We start from the raw sequence: 20,133 nt of genomic DNA, 5'->3' as shown, positions 1-20,133 counted from the left end.
GGGTCGTGGAGGGTCACCCGCGAGCGACCCTCGGAGGGTCAGGGTCGGGTCAGGGTCGCTCATGAGGGACCCTGACCCTCGGAGGGGCGGGTGGAGGGTCCAAGATCATGGACCACCCGGAGGGTCACTGCCAGGTCTATAGCTTCCTCTCCAAGAATATTCATAGGCAATGTCACGATCTGCATACTCTGTATGCATTACGCTCGCTTACATTATTTCCTTTGTAACATGCTTGCTTGTTTGCACGTCACATTCGTTTGCTTTCTTTCCTTTGTTCTACAGATTGCTACTAAGCCTAATTAGGAAAGAGGGATGTTTGATTGCTTTGATTGTTTGCTAGCATGGGGGAGCGCTCTACTATTTAAACCCCATGCTCTGCCAGCTCTCTCTCTCTCTCTCTCTTTACTAGCTTTGTTATTCTCGTTGGAACGCACTCTTTCTTTATTGATCGATCTGGCACGTAACAGACAATACAAAAACTCGTCCAATTATACAATTCCTAGTAAACAGATGCCCGCTGCCTATGGATATATACTTAGATCTCGATACTAGCAACTTGCTTGTGATACCTTTGTAGGTAATCTATGGGTATAGATTATGCTCAGCCTGGTCCCGCCAACGAATCTTGTATTATAGCGAAATCTCAACCGTAAGCCCGAGTAACATATTTATTGCAAGGTTGCATACGCGGGGCTATACTATTTTGGTCAGATAACATCCGCTCTTAAGTATTTTGTTGCACTGTAAAAGAAGTTCTTTGGCTACTTCAAAGGGCTAGCTTCCTCTGGAATGAATGTAGAATCCAACGAATGCAACAATAACGTCAGTCTTTTCAACTTCGTAAGAACAACGCACTCTTTCATCGCACGAAGCAGATAGAGGAAATATGTCCAGAGGCGGGTGTGAAGGTTGTGTGTTTACCTCCATACTCCCCTGACCTGAATCCCAATGAGGAATTCTTCGAGAAACCCAAACACTTTATTAGCCGACGTTGGTAATCATATGAACAAGGGCCGGATCAAGGGTTCGACAAATATCTTGAATGATATGTTGATACTGTCGGTGGGAAGGCAGAGTGCACAGGGACACTTTCGGAATGCTGGTGTTACTTCCGAAATTTAGTGCAGTGATTCCATCGTAACATGGAGGGAAATACAGGCTTATACAGACCGGATCTAAGTCATCCCTTAATGGTTCTAGACTGTTCTAAACCCATGATAAAGGATAAAATCTAGGCAGTAGTCAACCCGTATACCATACTTTCTGTTCTACTGCGATTAGGAAGACCGATCATCAAACCTTTTGTCATATTATAGCTCAGGCCTTTCAATGTGATGTGATGATTTTTCCTCCAGCCAGTTGAGTCGCGCACATGGAGTTTGTAATTGGTGGTGAGAGTCAACACGCTTTGGCTGGTGGCCGCATACCAAATCCTAACTGCCGTACCAGAGGTAGCTGATGCGAGTAGGCGTCCATATTGCGGCCAGGAATTTCGTTCACTTTCTAGAGCAACCACATGCAAGGGCCGTGCAATTTTACTCCTCAAGTTCAAAGTGGAGAATATAGGGGGACAGAGGAGCCCTGAATCTGCGCCCAGGAATGCGTGGTCCCAGTGTATATAACACAGTATGGTGACAGCGCCAAAGCTTTCCAATCAAACATGACGATTAAACAAAAGGCCCAAAGGGAAGGCACTGTGGCGCTAGCTGATCCCGCCCTCCTTGACAAGATTGACCAATTGTTTGCCTGCAACGTGGGAAAATACATTGATTACTTCGACACTCCCCCCGATCAGCGTCGCAGATACCACCGGCCAGAACTGGCTCTGTAATTAGTGGAAGATGCAAAAGGGCGAGTATCCACGGATGGCAGTAGCAGCCAGGGACTATCTAGCGATTCCTGCTTCTGAATTTGCTGTTGAGAGAGTATCTAGTACAGTGAGAGATGTTCTAGGCATTCGGAGATATTCTTTGGAAGGAGATACCTAAGAAATGCTGTTGTTGGTTCGCGATGGTTATAAAAGGTAGCCTAGCGGTCAAGAGATTTTGTTGAATTATTCCGTCGTGTTATTCCGGTTCTGCATTCATAGAGTGTCAAATCAAACTGCTGTTCGACGAAAGCCCGTTCGCTCTTCAGATGATTCTAAAGGGAAAATGCGCCGATGTCGATACGAGATGACGATATCGCGATTGGTGATATCATCAACAGCCCTACGCCGCATGGTCGTCCAGCGGTATCGCCCTACAAGACTTGATGCCCATTCGAAAGAAACGGCACGTCACTCAAAATGGGATCCAGCACTTGACGCCCGAGGGTTCCCAAATCCGGAACGGCCTTCGATGCAGATAAATCGCCCCGTACCTCGCCTATGACCTGTGACCGGTTTAGAAATGGTATGGCGCAAAGGTTGCGGTCAAGACCCATTATAGTGTATCACACAGTGCAATCCGTTTCACCGCCTCTTTTTAACTCATTAATCTAGACAGTAGTCATCAAATCTGTCAATTCAGAATTTGGGCGATTACAGCCCTCGGAAGTCAGTTTCTTTGTTAGTAGCCCAAGCTGACTTACAAACATAGAGGTTTGAAAACCAAGCAAGTTTTCTGGCTGGTATTTTCTCCATGGATGTTATCTCTATACACCATACCCCCCTGCAATCGATCCATCGCGCGCATAGCTCAGCAGGAAGATAACTAATTGCTCTTACGCAGGGAGCGGCCGCTTTCATAGAGCCATGATCTCATTAGCTGCTCACAGCATACATGCATATACATTGATTCTTTTTCACAACTCTTCTCAACTTTGCCAAGTTCGAAAAGTCGGTGTGCGTATATCGGCGTATATATATTACGCTATGTCATTTCGGCGGAGGGCGAACCGTCATTGTTTTAGCTGTGCTTATCTTCCTCGTACATACATTGTCAAAATGAACAGCACAACGAGCGTCCTCAATGCCGAGCAGATTCGAGCTCTTCTCGACGTCCCGAATCTACCTGCGGAGCTTGTACACGAAGCTTTGACGGCAGCTGGAGTTGATCCAAACATCCCCGATGGCTTCAAAACGCTTGCACAAATCGGTACTTCCTTGATTGATACTTTGATTGCGAAGATTGGCCATAAGGCGTCCAAGTCTACCACAACCAGGGGCATGCTTAAGAATCAAGAGAAAAAGAAAGCATTCTGACATAATGCAGGACTGATATCAGCGGTACGGGCTGAATATAACACTACCAAGCATCGCGCCCACATTGCGCGGAGAAATGGCATTGACAAGTTAATCAAATATGGCCCAAATGGACACGGGGCTGAGAATAGTCTCGCCTCGGCCGTCAGCGCCCTTATAGCAGCGATTGAACTAGGGACCGGGAGTTTCGATCACGTGCTGAATGGCATGGTACGGCTTGGGTGAGTTCATTTCGGTCTTTCATTCGAAACTGTCATTGAATCCCGGAACAGTTTTCTTCAGGAAGGCAAGGGAAGCACGCTTTTAGAAGCTTACCAACTTGCTACCACTAAGCCCGCCGAAAAAGACTTCCACAGCCACGAACATCTCCCACGTAATGGCGACAGTTCACAAACTGACTCAAGTCCACCACATCAAACTCCACTTCCATTTATCCCGTCTCCTGGTAGTAGGGCCGTTGATGGTAGTCGAACCAACGAGGAGCAGACCAGTTCGCATTCTATACCGGATATCACTTTACCTCCATCGTTGACCTTTAGCGATGACCCGGGAAGCTGGGTCCTGAATGATTTAGACATACGGTCCGTGGATGACTCTCGACCCTGTTCGCCGGAGGGCGGGATTCTGCAAGCGACGAACATACCCGTCCATCGAGATTGGGATCATCCCCTTCATAGCTCTTGGGGCCGTACCTTGCCGACAATTTCCATGAACCCATGCCTCTCGTTGCAAGGTCTACCTTCGCAAGTCGAAGAGCCCCTTTGGGCAGACCTAGGTTCTAGCAGCGGAAGTGATGGGATAATTCAAGTTTGGGAAGAGCCATCTATCAACCAAGTCTCCAGAAAAAGGCACTGCGATACTCAGCTGAGTAATAGACCAAAAAAACGCGCAGCAACAAGCCCGAGAAGCAAGTATGGTGGCTTTCTAGAGAGGGAAATCGAGAAATGCAAAGCGAAAGGGCACCCTTTGCCATGTGAAACATTTTTCCAAAGACATATCGAGCAAAACCTGTTAAGCATCTCCACTTCTTCAGACTCATTGGGAACGATTCTCATCCGCATCGCTGATGCTGGATCTTTCATCTGTCTAAGAAATGCCCTATTGAACTCTACCTTGTCATCAGGAGAAAGGGTATCGCGACAGACACCCAAGAAGGACCGATACGAAATCATGGAAGGGTTAGATGGGAACGTCGCCTTCAATGTCTTCCTCAAACGCTATCATCTTATGGAACTTTTTCGGGACTGCGGAGGGCTTCAAAGCCGTAGCTCTACCTACTCGATATCTTACACGACCGAATCTTTCTCGTCAAAGTCTCGAAAGAGAGGCAATCCAAAGCACAATGACGACGCTGTGATCACGGAGAAAATGATGAGGGAGGTCTTTCCACAATTACCGACAGGTAATCCCGAATACGAACGAAGACGGAGGGCAATGGCGCGATTACGAACCATCGGACGACGCTACCAAGCCCTGGTGGACAAATTTGGGCAGAGTGTAATATGCTTCTTGCAGCCATGCTCCTTGACGGCGGAGCTAGATAAAGGTGTTTCCGATAACATGTACGTACTCTGTGGGATAATAGTGATATGGAAGAAACTGACATTCCGAAGGATCTCCGACTTAAATGAAGCGGACTTTAAATTGTTGATCGAACTCCTGGAGGACTCCCAGGGTAAGGCCTTACGGGGTCTTTGCACAAAAGCAAATCCAGTGGTGGACGACCTGATATTTGGTCATCAAGATCGGATTCAGAGACTGCGCTTGCAAGAAGTTCAAGCCGAAGATATCATAGCAATCCCCAAAGGATCCCCTGATCTGGAGCTGTTGCTTTGTTATGAGAATTTGGAGCAGGATTGTAGTGTAACAGCACAATGAAGGGATGCTGCACTCCGATTCCAAGTTTACCAATCCTGGTCAATGGAAAGAAGCATGGTTGTATCATGAGTATGCCGAGAAAGGCCATTTTTGGCTCTGGCTCCTTGAATATGTTCAAATTTATTTCAGTGAAGGAATTTCGGTTTGAGGTGCGCTGGATCGGTGCTAGAAGAGCCAGATATGTCTATGCTCGATCTGGAATAGGGATTTTCTTGATAACATCCAATATTAAATTTATTTTCCAGCAAAGAAATTTGCCATACGCAAACTAGAATTGCCAGTCAGATGTGTTACTCTTCCATCTCAACATTTGGTGTGACTCCGCGTTGGCGTCTCATTGATGTAAAGGCCCTTTTAATCCACATCTTCGTCCGTCGACCATACTTCAACTCCGGCTGGCTAGAGAGACAATCTAAACAATAATTAATGTACCGTTCTTGTTTCATGGGTCGCAAACGACAAACCTGTCTAGTTGTGCTACCCAATCCTCCCCTGATTGAGAGCAGTGTCCAGCTTTACACCCCTCACAAAGCTGACGGTTATGGGGACCTTTGGCTTGACGGGATATTGGAGGCGTCTCCACTCGGATTCCGTTCCATTTTCTGATCCAGTAGTCAATCCTCTGGGCGTATGACCGGTCCAACACCGGTCGGCTGAGCCAGCGGCAAAATTTGCAGCGTTGGTGGTATACCCTCGCATTATATTTTTGCGCCGGAAATAGACGAATAGTGATAGCTATCATCTTGCTTGACCATCCATGAGCTCTGCAAGCTCGATTGTTGCACACAAAGCAGCCCATAATGTTTGTGTCACGCATTTCGGTAGAATTCGCGTCATCGTCATTCTCATAGAACTCATAATGAAGATCTGCTGCTGCCAACAAACTTGATACCTCATCATGGAGATCTTTGTACGTAGACCATGTTGCTATAGGCTTTCGTTTCTTGGTTGACGGCATGTTTTCGCGTACGACGAGCCAAGACAATGATCAAGAATTTTTTTTTGTTGTCAGGATACAAGGTTCACCGAAAGATCCTAGACAGCAGAGAGCGTAGAGTTATAGCAACAAGTAAAGTCGCTAGTCAACTCTTACTTTGGCCGTCAGATATGAGGTATCTGCATTTCTGGGAAATCGAGATTTTTCCCGGTTCAATATTCCTAATTAACGTTATCAGCCCTTGAATAAATGATCTCCCTCGGTCTCAACCTATTGGCTCATTACAAATTTGAAGCCACCGTCATTTCCGCGTGTAAAACACGGGATTTCCACATATTACTATTATTGCCGTAGATAGCACGGGAGAATACCTTGATGTTGTGAATCGCCCACATTAGTTCCAAACCTCATGCAGTAGCCAGGGCTCGGTTGGAATGGGCGAATGAGTGCATTATTTGGTATTCGTGACGCGGCGAGTGAAACCAGTGAGTCAACCAGTAGATCGATTTCCTAATTGACTTAAAACAGTACTCCGTTTATAAGACCGAAAAAGGAAAAGCGTACATCGGAAGATCTACAATACCCGATCAATGAGTGTTAGCCCATGAAAACATATGAACCAAAACGGCCCTGAAAATATAGCAAACATTCTTCCCTACTTTTACGGCAAAGAGACTACATCCTCGCGTCTGACACAACGAGAAAGCTACTCCATCTCTTGATGGCAAAGACTCATGTACTCGTGATAGGTTACGCCAAAAATTGAGGGATTATAACGTCAAAAGTGGAATGCTAAAAAACATCAAGCAGCCAGATAAGGGTATGGTAATAAATGTGGTGGCGCGTTGTATGGTATGCAACCGATGGAATGCCCTTTACTATGATCTTGGTACTCGGATATCGGTGAGACAACATGTTGCGAAAAGCAGACGGGCGATCGATCTAGCATAACATAAATATGCGCATCCCACGGGCTGCTTCCGTGAATATCGAAACCTAGGCTGTTCATCTCCACGATATTAACCATTCCATCCATCTTCCCAAACACCGGCATCACCATGACTTTGACGCAGTTCAAGACAGAGGCGCTTGAAGGCCTATGCACCCAAGAGCAGCTGGATCTTCTGGATTCTATCGACACGCTCCGATCCCAAGGCATAAGCCACTATGTCTCCCTCCCACAGATAATCGTCTGCGGAGACCAATCTTCCGGAAAGAGTTCTGTTCTTGAAGCTATCTCCGGTGTTTCTTTTCCAGTCAAAAGTAGTCTTTGTACTAGGTTTCCAACCGAATTGGTCCTGCGGAAGAACTCGCAAGTGGGAGTCCGAGTTTCGATCGTCCCTCATCAATCCCGCAGCGACGCAGAGCAGCATTCGCTGAGCAGCTTTTGTGAACAACTCGAAGATTTCGATGGCCTTGCGTTATTGATAGAGAACGCAAAGTCGGCAATGGGGATATCGACCCATGGAAAGGCATTCTCGAATGATCTTCTGCGGGTGGAAGTCTCCGGTCCGGATCGGCCACACCTCACCATTGTCGACCTCCCGGGACTGATCCACTCGGAAACACGGCAACAGTCAGCAACCGATGTTCAGCTAGTTCAAGACGTGGTTCAATCGTACATGCGAGAGCCCCGAAGTGTCATCCTTGCTGTCGTCTCCGCGAAAAATGACTTTGCAAACCAAATTGTCCTACGTTTAGCGCGGGATGCTGATCCATCTGGAATCAGGACTCTAGGCGTTATCTCCAAGCCTGACGTATTGGTACCGGGATCTGAGAGTGAGGCTTCGTTCGTGTCACTTGCTAAGAATCAAGAGGTGGAGTTCCGTCTCGGATGGCATGTTTTGAAAAACATGGATTCGGAGAAGGGCAAATCAAGTTTGCTTGACCGAAACATTCAGGAGTGCGAGTTCTTCTCCCAAGGAATCTGGGAAGAGCTTCCACCATCACTTGTGGGTGTGGACTCGCTGAGAACGCGTCTTAGCGGTCTACTTCTTGGTCAGATCGCAAGTGAACTCCCCAGCCTTATCAACGAGATCAACGCAAAATTCAAGTCCTGTCAATTGCAGCTCCAGAAACTTGGTGATCCTCGCGCAACGGTGGATGAACAAAGGTCGTATCTTTTGCATATCGGCCAAGCATTCCAGTCTCTTGTCAAAGCAGCCGTGGACGGCACTTACAACGAACCTTTCTTTGAAGATGCGAAAACAGACATTGGCTGCCAAAAGCGTATCCGAGCAGTCATCCAGAACTTGAATGAGCAATTCACGAAAAAGATCTCCCTGCGCGGCCATTTACGTCACGTCTTCGCAGACGACGATCGAAGACAGGTGTCGAAAAACCAAATTCTGATCACACGAGACGAATATGTGCAGCATATTGAAATGCTTCTCAAGAAGACAAGAGGCCGAGAATTGCCTGGTACCTACAATCCTATGATCGTTAAGGATTTATTTCAAGAACAGTGCGCCCCTTGGGAAGATAGCACACAAAGTCATATCGCTACAGCTTGGACAGCTGCCCAGGATTTCCTTTACCATGCAGTCTGCTATGTCGCAGATGGGGCTACTTCGAAAACCATTTTCAGCAGAATTATTTTGCCAGCCCTGGGAAGTTTACGGCATGCACTGGAAAAATGCAGTAAAGAGTTCCTCATGTCGCACCAACGAGGCCATCCAATCACTTACAACCACTACTTCACCGAGACACTTCAAGACACTCGAGTTGAGCGCCAGAAAGAAGCGTTCCGCGAGGCTCTACAATCATACTTTGGCGTTGATACGCTTTCGACTTCCCACGCCGTGGAACATACCATCAACCTCCGAGCCCTTTACAATTCTCTTCTTCAGAAGACCACCCCGGACATGACTCGGTTTGCTTCCGAGGAGGCACTGGACTGCATGCTTGCGTACTACAAAGTAAGATTCGCGGCTTTCATGGTGTTCCAAGCATCCCACTAATCTGGATACGGCGGAGTACAGGTTGCACTGAAACGGTTTGTTGACGACATCGCCACTGAAGTGATCGAAACAAAGCTGCTCACGGCTCTGCCCGCACTTTTTACACCTATCACTGCGTTCGAGATGTCTGAAGACTTGGTCTCCGAGATCGCAGGTGAATCGGAGGAAAGTCAAAGCCTGAGGGAGCAGTTGAATAAGAAACTATGGATTCTGACAAAGGGTTCTGATACATGCCGGCGTTTTGTTGGTATCCGAGGGCTCGGTAGGGGAAATGAAATCACCCTGGGTGGCTCTCACACGCTAACCGGACCTTTAGATTCGAACAATGAGGCCGAGTCTAGGGTACAACAAAACCAGGAAACATTGTCCGAGAGCTCTTGCAACTCAACCGATCTGCTTGAAGAAGTTGTTGTTAGTGACACTGATTCGGAAAGCGCACAACCCCTGCCATGTAGTCCTACGTTACCGGAACCGACTGCGCAACCCGAGTACCCCATCCAGCCGCATACTACCGAGCCGGCGCCGTCGCCGACAATATCTAGGTCATACACGAGCGGCAAGAAGAAGAAGGGAAAGGCTGCTTCCAAAGCTCAACCTTTCGTCGAATCCCCTTCGGAGTACCCCGTGGAGGGCTGAAATTATTCCAAGATTGATCTCCAGTTAGTCTAGTCAAAGTATAGCTGATGAGCAATGCACGTATTTGAGTTTGTTGGGCTATATATGGTCTCCATCTTTTGACCACAGGCAGTCATCTGAATCCTCAAGATACCTTAAATTGGACAAAGCTTAGCTCCGCAGTTCAGGTCTAATGATAATGAAGCCTCTCTTCTTACGACGTTATCTTTACCTAGTTGGCAACATCCAGTAGACCTTGACAAGTGAACCCAAAGCCAAAGTAGGCAGACGGTGCTTATGAGCCCCCATAATGTGGTCCATATTGAGTTTGGACTTCCTGTTATGACGATGAACCTTTCGCCCTCCATCCCCCCCCCCAAACGATCTACAATAGACAATACTGTAAGAATCAAAATATCAGAGTCGATTTACTCCTGAAAATCAGAATCACCTCCTGCGATTTACGGACAATGACCCTAATCTGTGACTTCATAATTGATAGTCCTAGTCATTGGGTCAAGCCGGCGGATAAATCTCCCTTTCCGACATTGTAAGCACCTCCGCCTCAGCGCCATGAGTCCTGAACGAGTTCGGAATGGCCGTTTCTACGTATAATGCTGCTTAGGGTTCTCAAAGCCCTGAAAGTTCTACATTTGGTTCCCCAAGATATTCAGTTGCGTGAAAAGATGGAAATAGAGACTGAACGTTTGGATATTTGTTCATTGAATCAGTAGACGATAAAACGCACCGGAATTTCTTTTTGGGGCGAGAACACAACATATGATCCACGACACTGCAGCAAATTGGCTTTTTTGAACTTTTCCTCGACTTGACTTCAAATAAATTTTCGCACCAAGAGAAGCTTCTATGGTCTCATTTTGCGCAGAAAAGCTAACAGAAGATGCTAAACAGGGTTTCGGACCATTTCGGTTGCTTGAGAATGCTATCGGTATCCACATACTCTATGGGGAATGGTGCCACTTGGCGCATATCTTCAAAGACCAGATGATGAATGATCGGAGTCACGGCCTCACTCATTCTACAAAGATCCCGACCTTGAGAAGCTTCAAGTATATTGATGAACTCTTGAAAGCTCTCGATGCTTGGGGCAAGTATCCTGCATTGATTAACGTTCATCTTTGTAAACATCAAACCAAGGAGACGTACATGCTCATAGAAATTCTTAACCCAGGCTCATCACAGTTGCTGCAGTGGGATAATAGCCCGATGATTCCATAGCCAAAGTGATCGATCAAGAGTTGTAGCCTTTGTCCAAGTTTTCGCAACCCTGACACTTTGCGCCGTTTGTGGGCGTTTTGCTCCAGATCCCGTGGGCATGGAAAAATTCTTTTCATCATCGCGTCCGTGATTTCAGCTTCTTTGTTTTTCACTGGGTTTCCTTTCTTCTTTGGTTGGGGTCTGAGTTGCTTTGCTGTAACGACAATAATGTCCGTAGGTGGACATTGCACACTGCCACCGCAGCTGCGGTATAGACATACCGTGTGGTGTAACTCCAGGATATTCGAGTGGCGAATATTTCCTTGTAAATCTTCAATGACCTGGAGCCTGCTTCCACCGGCTAAATCACGTGCATACCATTCTGATTGGGACTTCCCTGCAGTGACTCGCGAGGATCGAAGAGCTTCCTGAAGAGACACAATCGAGCTGGCATTGGCTACTTGTACCAGAATGGTAATTAGCCCATTGATTGAAGCCTTCGAATTATTGACCATGGCTTGGAGTCTCAGTTCGATTTCTTTTCGAAAAAACGTGTCTTGTGGAGGAGGTGATCCACTTTGCCTGCATTTCTCTGTTTCATGTAGGATTGCTAGCTTCCAGCCACTTTCCACCGATGGAGTGTTTTTGCTCTTCGCGTTAGGGCTGGCAACAACACCTTTAGCTTTCGTAGGTCGGGCGGAAGCACCGGAAGACGGGGAATCTTCAAGTGGAGTGAAGTCATGGCCCACAGATAATTCACAGACAAGAGGACGAAGTCCCACAGAAACAGTCTCAGGCCGTGTTTCTTCCGTGAACGCCCCCAGGTTCACCAACTGATCGAATTCCACGATGTTTGAAGAAGGCAATGGCAAGCTTCCGGGGTTGTTGAATGGCAAGCACGATGTCTGGAAAGACATGTCTGCATCGAGTACAGGCTCCATCACTCTTTCAACGCCTTCAAAATTATGGTGGAATAAAGATGCTTCGTTGATATCATTTCTCCAGGCGGCTGCATCAGAACTCCTTGTCGCTGTCTCCAGTGGAATAGACAAGCAAGACCTAGCACACAATTCATTTTCGAAACCGGCCATCAAATCCAAGCCATCTCGATTTGCGTCGACGATTCTGTTCGGCGTTTGGCTAGTTAGTCAAATCATTGGTTTTGGCATAGATTGGCCCACCCTAAACGCATGATAGCCCTGGCTACGTCTTCCAAGTTCTGTGTTGCTTGCCACACAGCTCCTATCAGAGCATTCAAGGCCAATGAGAGCTGGATGAAGGGAACTATTCCATTCGGGAAGTCACGTTCTAAGAAAGCTTCGATGCCGGATCGCCTTGCCACGAATTCCTGATAGTTCACGTCCCTGACTTGAGCCGTCAAGTTTGCCACGATATCTGTAAGCTGTCAGACTAGGGGTCTCCTTTCTCTAATGATCCTACCTTGCGACACATTCTTCTTCGCGCCAATGTTGGCAATCAGAAAGCTAATAGCAGTCTCACCCACGTGTGCAAGCGCACGGATTGCCTCTGGGTGTAGCCCGCTCTTACCAGCCGCGGTAAATATTTCCGCAATCACGGTATTCGGCAGCGCCTGACAGCCGACGAGCGTCCGAACGGAGTTGGCGATTATCGGAAACATTGATGATCAAGTGCGCGGACGATATTGCTGTATCCATGGAGTTATAGCTTCACAAAGACAAAGCAGGCGGAACTTTCCCGCATTATTTATCCTCGGCTCCACAGGTGCACAATGGTTGATTAATCACTCTATCTTTGCGCAGCATGTTTTTGATTATCGTCGAGCGACGCAATATTCTCGGATCTGCGCTCAATCAAGTCAGTACAATGTAATCATTCCGACCAACCATTACTATCTCACCGTTGCTACTATGATATTTCACCTCCTAGTAAAACAAGCCCTCAATCATAGTAGTTCATGGTTTATCTAAACGCGGGTCTCGCGATGAACGATGCTAAGCGAATCTGGTTTCAACAAATTCCATCCACGCAGCACTAGAATGAATCGTTTTCACGTAGTGCGATACTTTTGATCTAACATACTTTAACCTTTGATGTGATGATGAATAGTTACTTTGATTCGTCTCCATAACAAATTTGACTACCCGCAACCCCCTTTCACCTAAACATTGACATCTAAGAGTAGGAATGGCGAAGACCTTGCTCATGATTCGTCACAGATATGGCTTTAGCCGTTTGCTTTCTGCTTTCTTTATTAGATTTCTCAAATTCTGTCTATGAACAATTACTTTGGGAGACTCGAGGGTTTCGTTTTGACGCCGAAAACCATCTTTTCTATCATTTACCGGCTCGATAGACACACTCATCCCGACAGGCCGCTGATTATGCTTCAAGGCCAGAAGTCATATAATCTTCAATAGATCCAAAATGAGCTTTGAGATGAAATTGGGATCGAGTTACAAGTTTATGATTAGGTCTGTTCCTTTTGCTGCGCGCATCTAGCACAAATTAGCCTCGCCTTCAGTCAAAAGTGACACTTCACTCACCAAACCTCCTCATTCTAGCAAGGCAGTGATATAGATAGGCGCTTGTTGAGAAACGGAAGCTCTGTTGAATAATACATGAACGTATCTGCTCTGCTAAGGTTTGCCCGCGATCTGCGGTACCAACTAATGTCATAAATGGAAAGCAGCCACAAGGTAGAAATAGCAGTCAATGTTTATAGAAGTTCCAGCTTAGGGAGTTTTATCACAACGCCATTCAGGTGTCATTTCAAGCTCATCTGGTACGGTATTCTCGTCAGTTTCCATTCAGGACGTGAATTGCCCGACTTCCAACCTGATAACACACCGAAGTGTAGTCAAGGCCTTCCTTGAATGCATGTTTGAAACGACAAACCAGCGCGGTTAATTTTCAAACACTGGAAGATCGAACGAATGATGGCTGAACTGCTATTCTCTTGTTAGCAAAATCATATAGAAGTAACGCGAAACTACCAAGCGTAACTATTCCTTCCGCGATCTTTCCCTGTCTGTTGCAGAGTTTCGGTATATTAGTTGACATTTTGGTATGTCATCAGTAGCCCAGTTATACCCTTGCCAAAGGTTTCCCACAGCTCAACCGAAGCTGGAACACACTGATTAAGCAGAGTCGCCGATGCAGCCTGTTGAGCCACATAACGAGTCAGCTGGCGAAGAAATTAGTTTGCGGCAGCCCAGATAGAGAGGAGGACGGCTGAGATATACGTTAATTCAGGTTGGTTTCTGATCCTAGAAGAGATCTCTTGTACTGGAAGAATGCACGCTTCCGGGAGTTCGTCAACATCTGTGAACGTACCCATTTTTCAATCTCCACGATATATTGTTTCTGGCAAATATGAATCTTTTCAAATAAATCGAATGAGCGACAGTGAATGCGTCAATTTTGCGGCGACATCTTCGTTCGAGTTCTACATGAATGCGCGAATGCGTTTATGCCCCATATTGATTTAGCAACCCCCGAACAAGGATTGTTGACGAGCTCCAACGACTGCAGTTCGGACCGTAGATCAAAGCAATTAGCTGATTTGCAAAGCTTATGATCTCTGAGTCTCCAATGTCGTCGGCATTTTTTTGTAAATCGCTAAGTTTGGTTCGATATGCACCGCAATCCAAGTCATGTTGCCACTTTTGAATGATACTTACTCTACGAGAGAGACAAAGTTATCATTCCGTGGATACTGCCCTGTCTTTATTTCTTTTCCCCATTGAAAAGGAAGGTACCAAGCCACCTCTGCGCAGCTTAGACCGAAACAGCAGATTGCAAGGTTTGCTTGAGGATCTTTGCCAAATCGGGAATTTAAAACTTGGCCATGTTGTAATTACCTTAATGGGTACGCGGAAGCATTATATCCTGTATTCTGCACTCGTGACTTCCCATTTAAAATTCAATGGTAAGCAGCTCCAGATACTATGCTCACTCTGAGCCTTTTCGAGGTGCTTGAAATAGGAGGTGAAATGAGAGCGATATGCTATGGAACAAAACTCAGCAAGTATCACCGCCGTCTCTCGGCTGTAATCGATCACCACGGTGCTGGACATAGCCGATGGAAATAACCCTATTATGCCGTAGACCTTGTCCTGTGGGAGTGAGCAGCTGGCTCGTTGGGCGAGTAGGCTAAGCTCCCTGACAATGACACCATTCAAGCGCTTTGTAACACCCCACGTAGTCTCCAACTTCCTCCATGTAGTTATGAACGCCAAGAGGTCCAGTTTAGGTCCCAGTTCCTTCATGTGTCCAGACATAGAACTGGTAAGCAGAATGTCGCACACAGCCTGGAGAGTCGATAGGCCAAACGTCGAGTCCCCAGTGCACCTTCGATGTCGTGGGACTAACCGCCAGCTCCTGGATAACCCACAATCGGGACCAATACTTCTTTCGAAACAACATCCACAATTCCGCGCAGACTGAATCACGTAAATGCAGTTCACCGAATCCGAACTCATCTTCATCGTCAGAATCTCCCCAATGAAACTCGTCAAACTCTAAGACATCAATCAGTACCCTCCACGACTTCCATAAGTTGTTCATCCTCTACCTCTGCCGCTCCCCAGTCACGATCTCGGACCCCAAGAAGCTCTTCCAGACCCTACCTACCGTACAGTTTCATGGTTTTTTTCACAGAGCAGAAACCTTTCTCCTGGCGGTTGAAGACCAAGAACCTGAATATCGTCGCATTCATTGGTCCAGACTGTGACAGAAAAAGCTCCGCTAAAGATACCCTTCACACGCAGGACGTGTTCGCTCAGGTCAACGATATCGGCCTGATTGATACACAGAGCGTCGGCCCAGACTTTCATGCCGAGCTGGCACTCGACGCTCGATCGCAGAGCTCGCAGAGCTGCTTCTAGATGCTTGCTCACAGCTATTGCGACGCCGTCTAGAAAAATTGTGGTTTTCTCTCTGCAATTTCCCCATGTATTAGCTCAAGCAGATATAGTCACCCCAAAAAGACCTTGTCGCGATATCGTTGATCTCACATCGGGGCGAGTCAAGAGTGAGTGCAACTCGTTCACTCCAGGCTTCAGAGAATTGTGAGCTATCCTTCGATGTATCCTGGCGGAAAGCGGCATATTCGGGCTTCCAATCAGTTAGGGATACGCAATGTAGATTTAGCCGTACTGCGGTATTTTCGGCAGTGGTTTCGAAGGAAATAATCGGATTTCGTTCTTAGAGACATTGAGGGGACCATATATCTCTTCTGTCCCCGTACTCTGCTCGTCAGCAACAGACATCGTGTGACTGGGGAGATTGGCGCGTTTGAACTTTGCTGATGGGCCAGGTCGTGCCTTGAAAGATGCGTTCAGTCCTTTCGACTTGGAGTTGAATAATCCAAGGTAGATATCCCACGAAAGGAATTTTCTGGGTGCTTATGTGTCACTAGACTATTGCGTGTCACTAGGTCATTGGACGATAGTGTAAAGCCACAGTTACACGATATGCCTGCCATGACGACACCTTATGGTACTATAGAACTTTCAAAGAAATTTTACCAATTTTCGAGTTACTTTTTTTCCAACTTTATTTGAACCAAAATGGGAAGGGAAATATATAGAAAAGAAGAATTACCGAGCGGTCAACGAGCTTGGTGATTATGTAATACAAAGGGGCGTGCTTAGTTGTACTCAGTGAGCAAAAGCGGCAAGCACTGAGCACTAAAACGGAAAAGGAGAGCCAAGAAGTGGCAGAAATCAACTATATAGGACCTCGGGAGCACCCCAACTAGAGAATTACGGGAGACGCGGGATTTCCGGACCCTAATTCTCTTGAAACTCTAAATAGTTGCATTGAAGTATCCAAGTATCCATGGATGACATCTGTCTTTGTCTTCTGGGGCGTTGTTATCAATATTGTCCTATTGAAAAGGAGCGGCCTCAGGCAGCTCGCAGTCAGGTGCTCATCGATTTGCGACCTGTTTGTAACACAAATCATAGCAGGTAAATGGACAATCGGACACCAATGTGCTACGTTCAATGTTGACTCGACCAAGTATTTGCGAAACCTTACATTCAGGGCAAGTTCTAGCTTGCATTTCACCCCTGACTCGCTGCTTCTGTATGCACGGAGAAATGCAAGGGCCAATCAAGAGCTGGCTGCAGGAACTGTGCATGATTATTCAAGATCCTCCGAACATGTGGAGCTGAACAGCTTCGACGCATCACATCAATCTATACGGAGTATACGGAGTACTCCATACGTAATTCTGGACCAATCAATTCGTGATATGGCTTTGTTTTTTTCCATCTATTTTTTGGACGCTCATCAGGACAGTTACTCGAGTTTTCGTGGATTTCAGCGGGGAAAGACGAGGTTGTATGTGAGAAATAATAATTTGTTATTTCGTTCCATTTACAGGCCCAGGATGTTGTGGATTTGGTGAAACGGTGCAAGAATTGATGAGGCCTGGTGGTCAATGTCAATTATTATGTCTATTCCTCTGTATTATATCCACTTGTAGCGCGGCGACACCCGATATTGATGTTACAACACTACATACCTAACAAGAACTGATTTCTCACAGATCCATTCCACCCAAAGTGAGGTAGGACAGACATACATATCTTCTCCCATACCAGGCTACAGCCAATCAGAATTATCTGCAATGCAACACAAATTGAATGTGATATTGAGATCTGCGGAATACCCTAAGCATAAGGTGTTCTCAATATCTCGAAAGATCGACATGGGAGCCGGATGAAAGACCGAAATCAAGGGATGACACTCTACGAGACGCAGATGGCGCAGATGCCAGCAAGTACTATTCTGCACGGAAACACTAGTGCCCCCCACAAAGCCAAGGATGTCTCCAATTGAGACACTTGGCGTTCAAAGGATTACTGCTGAAGGCTTAATAAAGGTGTAAAGTTCTAGATATTCCATTCAAGGTTCAGTTCTGTTGCTTCTCTAGATGAATTGCCAGTTAGGACCTTCTCCACATCCGGGACATTACTCTATCAAGTTCCAGCTTTAAATGGGGGATCCCGATCCCTGACAACCCATGGCGATCTTGTTGATCCCCGATGATCTCTTCAGCCACCGGAGCTGAGATGCACGAACTCCACTAGTGTCCCCACACGCGTGCTCCTGTTTGAGTTATTTTATTGTGTTCCACTCTGTAGGACATGGTTAACATTGCGGACTATAAATGGCCTTGTCCTGCGCTGCTGGGAGGTTCCCTTGTACCTGAGTAGTCACGTATATCCTTCACCATGGTCTTCATCAAGGCAACACTTGCGTCCGCTTTTGTCTCCCTTCTGGCATGTGCCAGCGCTGCGGAAGTACCCAAGACCGATTACGATGTCATCGTGGTCGGCGGTGGTCCCGCGGGTCTCAGTGCACTGAGTGGTGTCTCTCGTGTCCGCCGAACGGCTCTCTTGATTGATAGCCAGGAGTACCGCAATGCTCCGACCCGGGAGATGCACGACGTCATTGGAAACGATGGTGAGATTATACCCTACGTCTATCCCAGCACAACGTTTCTTGTCTAACATATTTCATCCTCATCAGGTACCCCACCGGCTACTTTCAGAGGTCTGGCTCGCGAGCAGATCGAGAAGTATCCAACTGCCCACTTCACCAACGAGACTGTGGAATCAATCGTTCCGTTGGGACAGGGAGAGTTCTCTGCCTTCACTGTGACCGACGGCAAGGGCAAGAACTACACTGCCCGTAAAATCGTGCTCGGTACCGGTGTCCGTGACGTTCTACCCGCGACTCCTGGCCTTCGGGAGGGATGGGGCCACGGCATCTTCTGGTGCCCGTGGTGCGATGGCTACGAACACCGGGACCAGCCATTTGGAATGATCGGTGATATCACCGATATGCTGAGCAACGTGTTGGAGACTCACACTCTGTACAGCGATATCATTGCATTCGTGAACGGCTCGCAAACCGCTGATGGCGAGGCCCGGGCAACGGCCAAGGTCGAAGACTGGAAGGAACAACTTGCCGCTTGGAACACCACCATCGACAACCGCACAATCTCTTCCATTGAGCGCCTCGAGGATGGCGGTGACAACAGAGGCGAAAACGGTGACCAGCAGTTTGACAAGTTCCGCCTTCACTTCACTACCGGCGAGCCTGTTGACCGTAATGCTATCATTATCAACGTCCCAACTGTTCAGACCTCGACACTTCCCGCCAAGATGAACCTGAGCATCGTCAGTGATAAGATCAATGTTACCAGCGGGATGCGTACCAGTGAGACCGGTGTCTTTGCCGTTGGTGATGCCAACAGCGATGGCAGCACCAATGTGCCCCATGCGATGTTCTCTGGCAAGAAAGCCGCTGTTTATCTGCACGGTATGCTCCCTTCCATTTGTTAATACTAGATAGAAGATGACTAACAGTATTTGATTACAGTGGAATTGTCTCGCGAGGAGTCGAAATCCAAGGTCTCGAAGCGCACCGGACTCTCTCACCGTGAGCTCGAGAAGGAGGCCATTCGTGCAATTGGCACCAACCTGGAGGATGCATGGAGCCGTGCTCAGAAATAATGGATTCCTTTAATTAATTAAAGGTGCCCCGTTTAAATAGTCAGTTAGCTCTTGGGTTATTCCTGATGATAATAATTAATGGACTACCTTCCACTTTTAATCTTGTTGTATTTATTCGTGCTCGTTACTCCCAATCTAAAAATGATGTATAACCCTTTTGGCGGCCCTGGCTCATAGGTTCGGTGGTTTAGCCTATTCCCATATACGTAAATAGATGGGAATTTGATATACAATATCTTCATTCATCTTTCTAATAGCCATTTCCAATTGTCTTCCAAAAGAAAAATATCATTGTTGGAATATGGAAGCAGGCTTCAGGTCTTGAATAGTGTCATTCGCTCCCGGGAAAGGCTTTCATCCAATTCACCATCTCCACACGATGGGAACTTGTAAAGTAAAATAAAGTAAGATAAAGTAAAATGTCTTTAATTTGGATTCGTGCTTTTACCCTATCCATTCGTCTAACACACTAAGGGGGAGCTCAGAAAGAAATCTCTTCCTCCCTTTTCCAAAAGCAATTCTAGCAAATCCTTCTGCCCCCACTATATCATCAATCAAATTTGGATGAAACGTCTGACATGGTGCCTAAAAATGAAGAGCGATGAGCTCATTGCTTGGCAGGGTTGCGTGCTAGAAAAGAACCCCATGATGAAATCAATTCTAGTTCAGAGAGAGAGACAGAAAGAGAGCGCATTGCAGTGAGGAAATACTCCGTACAGGCGGTTGCTTTAGCTACTATTGCATACCTGCCTACGGAGTACATAGGGCTTTATAGTACATACTATACCTATCATATTATAATAATACATGCAGTACTATCATGATATA

At 46.7% G+C, this 20,133-nt stretch overlaps 6 protein-coding genes across 6 annotated transcripts; 3 read left to right on the top strand and 3 right to left on the bottom strand.

Annotated features, from left to right (window-relative positions):
* Positions 1-2,926: 2,926 nt before the first annotated feature.
* On the top strand, positions 2,927-5,062 carry N7455_005144 (uncharacterized protein; the record flags this gene model as incomplete). Its single annotated transcript, XM_065604965.1, has 3 exons — positions 2,927-3,077; positions 3,195-3,394; positions 3,467-5,062. The coding sequence occupies 3 exons, from the start codon at positions 2,927-2,929 to the stop codon at positions 5,060-5,062; spliced, it is 1,947 nt and encodes a 648-aa protein (XP_065461865.1).
* Positions 5,063-5,352: 290 nt separating this feature from the next.
* N7455_005143 (3CxxC-type zinc finger protein) lies at positions 5,353-6,020 on the bottom strand (the record flags this gene model as incomplete). Its single annotated transcript, XM_065604964.1, has 2 exons — positions 5,353-5,461; positions 5,527-6,020. The coding sequence occupies 2 exons, from the start codon at positions 6,018-6,020 to the stop codon at positions 5,353-5,355; spliced, it is 603 nt and encodes a 200-aa protein (XP_065461864.1).
* Positions 6,021-7,057: 1,037 nt separating this feature from the next.
* N7455_005142 (dynamin family protein) lies at positions 7,058-9,595 on the top strand (the record flags this gene model as incomplete). Its single annotated transcript, XM_065604963.1, has 2 exons — positions 7,058-8,917; positions 8,981-9,595. The coding sequence occupies 2 exons, from the start codon at positions 7,058-7,060 to the stop codon at positions 9,593-9,595; spliced, it is 2,475 nt and encodes an 824-aa protein (XP_065461863.1).
* A 1,127-nt stretch (positions 9,596-10,722) lies between these two features.
* On the bottom strand, positions 10,723-12,431 carry N7455_005141 (uncharacterized protein; the record flags this gene model as incomplete). Its single annotated transcript, XM_040957649.2, has 3 exons — positions 10,723-11,917; positions 11,974-12,187; positions 12,233-12,431. The coding sequence occupies 3 exons, from the start codon at positions 12,429-12,431 to the stop codon at positions 10,723-10,725; spliced, it is 1,608 nt and encodes a 535-aa protein (XP_040812011.2).
* A 2,871-nt stretch (positions 12,432-15,302) lies between these two features.
* On the bottom strand, positions 15,303-16,044 carry N7455_005140 (uncharacterized protein; the record flags this gene model as incomplete). Its single annotated transcript, XM_065604962.1, is given in 4 exon segments — positions 15,303-15,398; positions 15,412-15,689; positions 15,790-15,978; positions 16,023-16,044. The coding sequence occupies 4 exon segments, from the start codon at positions 16,042-16,044 to the stop codon at positions 15,303-15,305; spliced, it is 585 nt and encodes a 194-aa protein (XP_065461862.1).
* A 1,974-nt stretch (positions 16,045-18,018) lies between these two features.
* N7455_005139 (NAD(P)/FAD-dependent oxidoreductase) lies at positions 18,019-19,305 on the top strand (the record flags this gene model as incomplete). The annotated part of the gene is made up of 3 exons (XM_040957666.2): positions 18,019-18,250; positions 18,317-19,111; positions 19,172-19,305. The coding sequence occupies 3 exons, from the start codon at positions 18,019-18,021 to the stop codon at positions 19,303-19,305; spliced, it is 1,161 nt and encodes a 386-aa protein (XP_040811912.1).
* Positions 19,306-20,133: the final 828 nt, after the last annotated feature.

This window comes from Penicillium solitum (assembly GCF_028829755.1).
Source record: "Penicillium solitum strain IBT 25940 chromosome Unknown utg000003l_segment0_segment0, whole genome shotgun sequence".
Classification (NCBI taxonomy): Eukaryota; Fungi; Ascomycota; class Eurotiomycetes; order Eurotiales; family Aspergillaceae; genus Penicillium; species Penicillium solitum.
The sequence above is the reverse complement of the archived record's forward strand: the minus strand, read 5'-3'. Positions and strand labels throughout refer to the sequence as shown.